This window comes from Diospyros lotus, chromosome 13 (genome assembly GCF_014633365.1).
Source record: "Diospyros lotus cultivar Yz01 chromosome 13, ASM1463336v1, whole genome shotgun sequence".
NCBI lineage: Eukaryota > Viridiplantae > Streptophyta > Magnoliopsida > Ericales > Ebenaceae > Diospyros > Diospyros lotus.
The window spans coordinates 7,650,203-7,661,687 of record NC_068350.1 but is presented as its reverse complement, the minus strand read 5'-3'; the positions used below and the strand labels follow the sequence as shown (position 1 = coordinate 7,661,687).

General features: G+C 37.2%; 1 protein-coding gene across 1 annotated transcript; it reads right to left on the bottom strand.

Annotated features, from left to right (window-relative positions):
* Positions 1–557: 557 nt before the first annotated feature.
* On the bottom strand, positions 558–1,405 carry LOC127789008 (uncharacterized). The gene has a single exon (XM_052317738.1). It carries the CDS (start codon positions 1,262–1,264, stop codon positions 833–835), a length of 432 nt encoding a protein of 143 aa, XP_052173698.1. The 5' UTR covers positions 1,265–1,405; the 3' UTR covers positions 558–832.
* Positions 1,406–11,485: the final 10,080 nt, after the last annotated feature.

Here is an 11,485-nt window from a genome sequence, read left to right as displayed (position 1 = left end):
TGCGCGGGTAATCCCAGTAAGTGTACTAAAGCTTCTTACGCCATTCTGGTAGAAACTGAAATGCTTCGAGTGTAGGCTTGACCGGACCCTGTTTCTCACATAGCTGTTGCTGTTTAATGTGGCCTTATTATATGCAAATGCCTCAACTTCCTTTATCATAATGGTGACACCATTTGGATTAAACATGTAAGAATGAAATTGATAGAAAGGCAAGTAAATGAAATGGAGATATTCAACAAGATTAAGAAAAAATAAGAAGAAGAGGAAGAAGAAGAAAATGCTTGGTCCAACCAATATAGGAGGAGGAGGAAATGATGTTGTTCGAATTGGTGGAGCGAGCCACTTTTCTCTTTTAGGGGGTCAAGACCCAAGAGACAATAGGAATATATCTCACCATATGATGATGATGATGTGCCTTTGCTTTCTCCTTCAATTGCGCCCACTCCTTATAACCACTCATTTTCACCTTCTCTCTTCCCCTTCCACCATGTCAATCTGACCAGCATTTGTTTTGGGCATCAAATAACTTTATTACGCAAAACTTTAGGTTGGTTTATTTGACCAGAAGGTATAGCAATCTGAATCTCTCTTAGTTATTAAGATTTAAGGTTCAAAAAACGAGATGCAAATTATTTAAAGGAAAATAAAGATAGAACACTCTATGAATTTAGAGAGAAAACGAAACACAGGGCTCAGGCTCAGAAATCGATGTACAAAAGATCAACAAACTGAAACTGCCCAAATTTAACATGCAAAAAAAAAGAAAAAGAAAAAAGATCAATAAACCGCAAAGTCCATCCATATTCCAGAGCACAAACAAACTCACTGGTCTTTAACCCTCCACAACATCTACGCTAGCGGTGCAAGATAGCAGCCTTTGGAAGATGGCACAAGATAGCTCCTTCACTCTCAGCGCCCTACCCGGCGGAGCCTTCTTCTTCTTCTTCTTTTTCTTCTTCAGCAGCCTTCCTGCTGCCATCCGCTCTCTGACTCGGTCCAAGCACTGCTTGGTCCTCTCCGGCACCGTTTCCTTCCTAGAGAAGGTGTAGCTCCTGAGGTACAGCTGCCGGCAGGAGATGCTGTCCACCACCCTCGGCGGCGGATGCCACCCTGCTCCGTTGCCTTCGGCGGCGCAGCCTCTCCCCACCGCTCTCATCATAACGAACTCGGCGTCGGATTCCGGCCATTTGTAGAGGTTGGCGTAGGTGGCTCTGACGGGTACTCGGGCGTCATGGACGCATTTTGATACGCAGACGGAGGTCATGATTTTCCGGCGAGGTGGGTCAGATCATTAATGTGAAGACTAGTATATATGGGGAGTGGAAAAGGCTTAGATCGTAAGAAAAGAAATTATATGAATATATTGGTGGAGAGAGAGAGAGAGAGAGAGAGAGAGAGGGGTTGGAGGTTGGTCTAGAACCGGGGAGAGAGAGAGTGCGGAGAGATCTTATTCTTATTTATTTTTATCTGAATAAAAAGATAAAAGTTGATATTTGGAGTTTAATTAAATAGATTCAATTCAATGGAGGGCCTAGTTTTTTTTTTTTTAATTTTTTATTATCATCAGGGATTCGAGTTTCGTTTAATTAATTCTCAAGGATGGGTGATTTTTTCTCATGTTAGTATTTTATGAATCACTCCTAATGAACTGGACTTGACCGAGTAGGCTCACCCAATCTTCCGAAATCAAATGGGCTTAAGGCCAAGATTAGGGATAGTAATTGTAACTGAAACTGTGGGGAATCGAACCGAAATCGAACCGATCAACGCGGTTAAAAATCGTTTGACTGGATAATGGTTTGGTTTGGAGAAAAACCAAACACTATTTCAATAGGTATGGTTTGGTTATGGTTTTCATTAAAATCAAACCAAAACCCGAACTGAAACCGAATCGAATGGTGGCTAACCGAACCAAACCGAATATATTATATAATATGTACATATAATATATATATTATATACAAATGCAACCCAGCCCACTTGCCTTGCCTGGAAACCCTTCTCCCCTTATCTTCTCCCTTTCTCTTCTCTTTTCTTTCTCGATCTGGCTCTTGCTCTCTCTCACCCTCGCTGCCTCTCGCTCTCTGCCTCATTTCTCTTGGTCATCCGCGCGCCCTCGCCCTCACTCTCTGTATCTCCCTTGCTCTTGCTTGCCTTCGCTGGATCTCTCTTGCTCTCACTGGGCTCGGCTCGGCCCCTCTTGCTCTCGCTCGCCCTCAATCTCTCTTACCCTCGTTGCCTCCTTTCTCTTGCTCGTCCGCACGCGCTAGCCCTCGCTCTCTGCCTCATCTCTCTTTCTCGTTTGCTAGTGCTCGCCCTCGTTCTCTGCCTCTCTATTTCTCTCGTTCGCCATTGCTGGCCCTCTCTTGCTCTCGGCCCCTCTTACCCTCGCTTGCCATCGCTCTCTACCCCTCTCTTGCTCTTGCTCTCCCTCGCTGGCCCTCTCTTGCTCTCGCTCGCCCTAGTTCTCTGCCTTTCTTTCTTTCGCTCACCCTCACTTGCCTTCCAGCCTCTCGCTCGACCCCTCTCACTCTCGCTTACCCTCTGTCTCTTTGTTCTCGTCCTCGCTCTCCCTCTGCCTCTCGACTTTTGCCCTCTCCCCCACGCTTGCTTGAGGGCTTGGCCAATCGGCCTCGCCCGCCTTTGCTTGCTGCCTCTGTTTTAGGTATTTTTACTTGGTATGGTTTATCTTTTTTAGTTATTTGATTCTCTCGATTGACAGCTGAACTTAGGTAGTTTTTCTATTTTTTGGCCATATTTTTTTTACTTGTTTATGCTTGATTTTAGGTAATTTTTCTTTTATACTTGTTTTTACTTCTTAACAATTGTAGGTTTGGAGATGTAATTTTATATCCAAGAAATTTTGTAACTTTATGCAAGAATAAGGTAACTTTATTAGAATTTATTTTTGTTTGTTGTGAAATTATCAAAAAAAATTATGAATGCTATTTGTCTTTGTTTGTTGGTATGGATTAAACTAAAAAAACCATGGTTAAACCGAAATCGAACCGAAACCGAATGGTTTGGTTATGGTTTTAAATTTTTAAAATCAAATGGGTAATGGTTTGGTTTTGGTTTTATGAGTTTAAGTTTGGTTTGATTATGGTCTTGACAAAAATCGAAATCAAACCGAACCATTGCCAACCCTAGCCAAGATCATCACAACAAGGTCGCATATTGTTGAAACTCGAGCTCAAACAGCGAAAGTAAGCAAGTTCCCATCAATACCTTTAGCTTGCTGGTTGAATCGATTAGTTCACGAAGCGAACCAAATTGCAGGATAATCGGGGGCAATGTCCACTTGCTTTATCTGTAGTAAACTAAGTCCCTAATAATGCGGAACTCATTCCCAATTTTATGGAGTTGATAAGAACATATTATCCCTGTAATATTATCCTTCTACATTTAGAAATTATTAAAATTATAAACACCCCACTCTATAAAAAGGGGTCAAAAATTGTTAGATAAAGAGGAAAAAAATATATATTGTTACTCTGTCAAATTATCAGAGAACAGTCTTGGATTAAGCATTATTTTAGCCGAACCACGTAAAAACTTTCTTTCGTACCATTTGTTATTGGTGCTATTTGTTTCTTTTCTTTGTATTCGTGTTTATTTGATCAGTGTAGGCCGACGAATCATGATCGACTAATTCTGAACGTTGACACCTCCTAATGCACCCCTAAATAAATTCAAATGAGACACAACTTATACATATTTAAGTTGTACATTTAGTTGACCATTTTCAGTGATATGGAGACTCTAAAAATCAATCTCCCAATATTCTATGAAAAATTTGCCTGATTTACCATTGCGCCATGCGGGGCAACCTAGCTTATTTTATGAGGTGGTTAGGTATCATGTATTATGTAAAATAGTAATTTTATTTAAAATTAATGAAATTAAACACTTTCAAAATACATTATTTAAGATTTAATAGAAAAGTAATTCAACTTATAAAATTTAATTTTGAAACATAAAAAATTCACCAATATGCCTAGCTGTCACCAAAATTGCGACCATTAATCTACTCCTATTTTGTTTACAATATGGATCTTAATTATACTCATATGAGTAGAGTAACTCATCATATCATAGTGTCTTCAAAAGTAAGTTAATTACACATTTGCCCATCTCTCAATCTTGGTTTCAAACATTTTTCATGAATATATATTTTTTTAATTTTAAAATCCATATCATTCCATCTTTGACTTATGTGTGCCGAATGATGTAACAATAACTCTCATTTCCTTTTTTGGGCATGTTGAATGTCCTTAAAAAAAAAAACCCCAAAAAAAGAAGCCATTTTAACTTGTTGGTCCTTGCAGGTAAAGGGTAGTATGGGAAAATCACGCGGCTTCTTCCTCACTGATTGCTCTCATCCTCCACCTGGCTGACACGTGGACATGGTCGGTGAATTTTAAATACTAAGTTAGCTTAGTAAGTAAAGTTCAGTTCCACAAGAAATGTACACACAAATGCAAATGGGATCTTGTCTATCCAAACGAACTGCAAGTGCTCTATTCATTCTCTATTTTGGTTGGGCCTGGCCCACTCTGGTTAATGGATCTGGCCTGGATGACCCCCCCAATGGGATGGCTACTTTCTCATCATTTTGGGCCCAAAGTAACCTCTTTCTTTACCCTCATAGGTTCTTCATGGTAAACGTCGGTAGAGCAATTTATTTTATTAGTTAGTTTCATGTGCATTAGGAGTGTGGTGCATAAATGCAGACCTTCATTCTGCATTATTTCATAATAATCCTCCATGTGTTGGGTTAAATTGCAGATTCCTTTGATGGCAAGAAGGCAGAGGCTGCATGCTCAGCAGCTGCAGCTTGGGCTTCATAGTCCAAGGGGCCTGCAAATGGCAGAAAAGCTGCATAATTTGCATCAATATGGAAGCTATATATATATACTGTGACCATGTGATCATCAACTGCTGAAACTAAAAGCCATTTTCATTCATCTTCTATGCTAATGCAGGGAGTACCCAGTTGGGGGATTGGGGTTGGCTTGCCGGCTGTGGCCTTGTCCAGGGTGTCCATTTGCCTTGGTAGCCTTTCCCAAGCTCAAGGCTCATGGCGGCATTTGGGCCTTAATTAGGTTTTGGATCAGGGAACACTAAAAGTAGATGGTATACTAATTAAGGCTTTGAAAATAACTATGTTATTCTTTAACTTTATAAAACTTATTGTATTAACTTTACTTAATTTCAATTAAAAATTTAAAAATAATCAAAATACCCCTATCTACCTTTAAAGGATTTTATACTGGATCTTAGATATATTAGAGCGGTTAACCTAATTTCTCAAATCTTGATCTATATAGGTCTCTCGAATCTTTAACGCTAGACTAGTGTCTTTTTTAGTCAAGGGTTATTTTGGGTATTTCTTCTTTGAGTTGGGATGCCCCCATAATCACATATAATAATCTTATTTTATTTTTTTGCTTAGCTTTTGTTTAACCTTATTTTCACACGCTCAATTATTATGCAATACAAAGCCATGTTTGTGGTGCATTTGCAACCCTTCCAGATTTGAGCCCAACTCAAGTTTACTTCCAAACTCACTTTTTATTCTCTTTTTAGGTTTGTCCCATAAATTAATTTCACTTTTCATTCTAAGTTTCAATGACATTGTTTACCTTCTTCAATACTTAAAAAGTGTTGGCTCACCATATTAAAATTAAACTTAAGAGCAAAGATCATTTGTTATTAGCACCATATTACATGTATCGATGGAATGACAAATCCAACAATTGAATTAGATTTCATTTGATGATGATCGGATTTCATCATCGATCATTAAGACGTTATGGACGGGAGAAACTCAGGTTTCATGAAAGCTGATTGGGCACAGATGAAGCCCAATCAAGGTTTATCCAAAGACGATAGCGATAAATTGGATGAGGACATTTTTGTCATTTAACGTCTTCGATTATTTTTTTGATAACCCAGTTGTTTATGTAAATAGCATTTTTCTTGTTATTATCTCCAATATCCGATCAAATCACATCAATTTAACATTAAAAGACAGACACAAAATCTTAATGTTTATATATCTTGGTACGTAGGTGCATAAATATATCATTGGAAAAATGTATATACTACAGATAGAACGCACACGCATTAACAAAGCCTTTGTACAGTTATACCAAATTAAAGGTAGAGTCCACAGTAGATCAACATCCACACCTACTCATTAATACTATCCAAGCTCTTGAAGAAGCAAAGCCATTTATTTATAGAGTTGTAGGGGGCACATGCATTCCAAATTCCTTCACCAATAATAATACATAGAAAATGTTCAATTTGGGTTTCGTGAAAGGGAAAACGTGGAGGCGTGTGGACAAAAGAGATTAGGAGGCGTTGGTTTGAATAATCCATTCATCAAATATTAAACCAATCCAGCCCTTTTGTGCAGTGCACACGACACCCATCTCTTTTAATAATACCCACATCCCTCGTCCTTTTTTCTTATATTATTTTAAATTAAGATATAAATAAAAAATAAAATATTTTTTATTATATTTATTTGATAATCCTTAAAAAATAAGTCACATGACTTCTTATTGGAGTTTTTTCAGATAAATTTATCTCTTACTCTTCTAAATAAATTTATTTTGGTCTTTACAGATAAAAAAAAATGACGCATGTGTTCTTATGTATAATTCTAAAAAAATTAATAAATAATTTGATACAAATTTTAAAATATTTCTCAATTTTATCTTGATCATTCCATATTTTGATCCGAAAAATATTTCAATCTTATGTTGATATAATTTTATCATACTCTTTTTAACAAATTCTACCTTGGATTATACTCAGGAAGCTTTGGGTATCTCTATATATATGCTTTTATGGTAATTTAAGTGTTACTCTTGATGAGTAAGAGAAAGCTCAAACTACATGATTATAATAAGTTTGCATTAAATTAACCACTAATGTGGATATCTCTCTTGTAATTGTTATTTATTTATTTTTTTTATGTGTTGTGTCAGGAAAAAATGGGAGAAAAAAGTGAGACTTTTTTCAAAATAATAGCAAAATTTAGTAGCGAGGGCAAGCCTCGTGACAGTCTGCCGCTAGGGCCAGCCTTGCAGCCAACTCGTGGCAGCCTGTCTCAGGACAGTGCTGGTTGCAAGGGCCAGCCTGTGGCAGCCTACCGCGAGGGCCAGCCTCGTGGTGGCTTTGTGGCAATCTCCATTTTTTTGGTTGGATTTGACCCCATTCAATGATCGACACGTGTCAGCGCCAGCCATCCTTGAGAATTGTACCCTATAAATACCCAGCTACACGATATTGAAGAGGACTTCTAATTTCGGTAAAATTTAGACACTTTGAATGCATCTTTACTGTTTTCATGAATAGTCATTGGGATCCGATGACTAACTTTGGCATCGGAGGGTCTTCACAGGAGAAGATTCTCACAAGCCTTTTAACCCATTTTCTGAACATCAAAAAGGCCAAATCCTTGCGGCGAGACCAAATCTTTGCGGCAGGACCAAATCCTTCCAGTGAGACCTAGTAATGAAGGTAAATCCTTGTGGCGAAAGAGCTACTAGCGAAGTCTTGTGGCAAAAGAGCTAGTGGCGAAGCCTTGTGGCGAAAAAGCTAACGGCAAAGGCTTGTGGCAAAAGAACTAGTGGCGAAGCCTTGTGGCGAAAAAGCTAACGGTGAAGGCTTGTGGCAAAAGAGCTAGCGGCGAAAGCTTGTGGCGAAAAAGCTAGCGACGAAGGCTTGTGGTGAAAGAGTTAGTGGCGAAAGAGTTAGTGGAGAAGGCTTGTGGTGAAAGAGCTAGTGACGAAAGTTTATGGCAAAAGAGTTAATGGCAAAGCCTTGTGGCGCAAGAGTTAACGGCGAAGGCTCGTGGCAAAAAGAGCTAGTAGTGAAGGCTTGTGGCGAAAGAGCTACTAGCGAAGACTTGTAGCGAAATCCTTGTGGCAAAAGAGCTTGTGACGAAATCTTTACGGCGGGCATCCTAGTGGCGAATTCCCTTGAGGCAACTTCTCTTACGGCAACCTAACTTCACCCGACACCGAGATTGAGTGGACCCCACTTCACAAATTTTAATTATTGTATTTTTTGCAATAACATTATGGTTAGGTGTAATTGCTAGTTTCAGTTTGGGTAATTAATGCTAATAGAAATCGAGTTTTTATACAAAAATTTCAAATAAATCTATATGTGTATATTTCATATTTAGTTATTAAGAAATAAAATTTATCACAATATGAGTATTTTTTTTTTCTTTTTGGGCTTGGTATGGGTTAAATCATTATTAAATGAATTGTTATGTGTCAAATAAGTCTTGATTTTATAGGGCATCTAGTCTGACAATACATGAAGAATCGTTTAGATTGCTATCAAAAACCCCTAATATTAATCAATGACAATGTTACAATAATCTTTAAGGACATCTAATTTTACAATACGATGCTCATATTACATGAAAAGTCATTTAGATTGCTATCAATAACCCCTGATACTAATCAATGACAATGTTACAATAATTCCTAAGATATCCAATTTTACAATACGATACTCATGCTACATGAAGAGTCGTTTAGATTACTATCAATAACCCCTAATATTAATGATAATGTTATCAATTACCAACAAGCTTTTTAAATTCTACTTAAAAATCACGAAGTCAGTCAAGCCTTATGAGAAATATGACACTTGAATTTAAGACTTCTAATCTTTATTTGAGCTTAACTTTCACTAGGCTACTACTTTGGGGGCTATAATAAATTGTACTTAGAAAACTTTTTTTTTTTTTTTATAGGCATTTAGCCTTTAACTGAATACTTCCTCTAGTTCAATGGGGCCACCATTCCACTTAGTAAAGGTAATTTTATTAGCTTTTATATAAAATTTGTTAAGGAGTAAATCATATACAACACACACACACACACAAATCAAGAGAAAATATAACACACACAAAAAAGAAAGAAAAAAAAAAGAAAGCATGGTTTGGCTTCAATCCTTATGCCATCAATACTTTGTGATAGGATAATTCACTAAATTTCTAGCTTTGCATAGTAAAACTACAAAACCCTTAGTTAAGATAATTGGTCACCCATCATTTAGGGACTCTATTTTTTATATTAAAAAAACAATTTTATCTTCAAAATTCATTTGCTTTAGACCTTTAGAATAATAAGGAAAAATTTCATGAAGTATCTCTAAGGTTAATGTAATTGTAAGAACTACCCTTGATATTTCAAAAAATATAATAAGTACCTTTAAAATTTAATGTTATGTTGAAATTTTTTCCCTACTGATTGTTAACCCTTGTTAAACATTTAAAATTGATCAAAATACCCTTATATTCAAAGATTTTTTTTTTATCTCATTTTTATTGTAATTTCTCTCACTCTTCTCAAGTCTCTCTTCTGTGTTTCTTTCTCTTGATTGGCAGCGACAACAATAAAAATAACAGTAGTAATGAATGCATCAATAGTTCTAGATCTTGTCATTCCAAATCTAGAAGGATTGTTTCAGATCACATTGATGATGATGATATAGTCAATCTCTATCTTTTTTATTGTGTTCTAAGTTTGATGAAACTTAGATTGGACTCTGATCTAAGTTTGTATGAATCATTAATTTGAGTTTAAATAAACCTAGATCTTGGGTCATTTTGGTTTTTAAGGCTATCTCCAACAAGATTGTCATTATTGCTTATCGAGCCAAATATAGCGAACTAAACACAAATTGATGCCTCCAACCATGCTCATTATGGCAAAAAATTTGGCAAAACTCAAAACCATCGCCACATGTGGCAATCGAAATTTGCCAAGCTATTCTCGCAATCTCTCCCTCACAATGGCCATCAATGCCAGAAAAGGCCCGATCAAAAGTGGCGAAGACGAAATCGACCAGAGAATAAAAGTTGTTGATGTAACGAGAATAGATTTGGAGAAGACAATTGGGAAGACAAGTTGCAGGCGTGACGAAAAACAAAATTGGGGCAACAACCACTAGATCCTGTGGTTGCGGCAACTAGTGGAGGTTGCGGTGACCAGCGGAAACGTTGTCGGCAGCGACGAGCAGAAGAAATAGTGACAAGTGCTTGCGCGATGTTGCTGGCGGTTGTGATTCTTTTTTGAATTTTTTATTTATTTATGTATTGGATGAGTGATATTATATATTTTGTGTATGTGTATCTGATTATTTTGTATATTTAATTATTAAATATACAAAATAGGGAGTCAAATAAAGAAGATAATAGATAATGTAGTTGGAGCAAACACAGTTTTCGAGGCAAAAAAAAAAAAGAGTGAATTGTTTATAATATAATAGGGAACAGAATAGGAAACAACGTTGGAGATCTAGGTTCAATTCGGTTTCCAGGAAAACCTTACTAGAAACTTGATCTTTTCTCTCTTTCCCTATTGTTATACATATTTCTCGCACCACTTTTTATGGGGTAGACTTAGTCCAATAGGCCGGCCCAATGGCCTAAAGCCTAGTAGGCTCAATCGAGCTCGTTAGACAAGCTCATATATCGTTGAAATCTGAGCTCAGATTACGGAATCAAGCGAGCTCCCAATAAGGCTTATAGCAAGCTCTCAGCGATATGTTCAACGAGATCCTAGTAACGCTTCAAGCTCACTGGCCTAACCGATCAGCTCGCCGGTCAAATTATTCATCTCGCATAACAACATTGCTGCTGAATAACTAGAGGTAGGGACCCACCTCCTTTATATGATGCAAACTGGATCCCTAGTAATATGGACCACACTCCCGATTTTATGGAGATGAAAAGGACATTTTGTCTCCCATGATATCATCTCTACACTTTTGTATTTTATGCAATTGTAAACACACACTTACTATAAATAGGGGTTAAGAATACCATTGTAAAAGAGAGAAACCATAATAACATACTATTATTCTGCCAGAATATCCAGAAAACAGTCGTGGAGTAGGCATCATTCTGGCCAAACCACGTAAAAATCTCATGCGTACGTTCTATTATGTTCATCCTCCTTGCATTTGGGCTTATTTATTTATTGCGGGTCTACGAATCATGGTCGGCTGATTCTAAACGTCGACACCTATTTATTTCTATCTCATTTTATTATAAGTTCAATGGAATCCAAATTCATATAGTTTTCATCAAAGTTAGATGTAGGTTGATTCGGACCTTCAATCTAGGTGTGAATGAACCTAGATGTGGTTTAAATGAATATACATATGGGTTCAATTCGATTTTCAGTGGGGTTCCCAAAAACCCTATCAGCGAGATAATGTTTTTGGCAAAACTGTACCAAAACTCGATCCTCATTCCCTCTCTTCTTCGAACCAAGATCTGGGTTCGATTTAACCTAGAGATCTTAGGTTTTTTTTTCGTTAATCTCAAACCCATTCTAGCTTAGATTTGGGTTTAAGAGAAGTTAAATGATGAACCCAATTGTAGGTGTATTGTTTGGATTGATTACACTAGTGATGAACTTATTTGGGTTTATCGCAATTT

Coding starts and splice junctions, on each gene's coding strand:
- LOC127789008 (XM_052317738.1), bottom strand. CDS start 1,264: ATGACCTCCGTCTGCGTATCAAAATGCGTCCATGACGCCCGAGTACCC.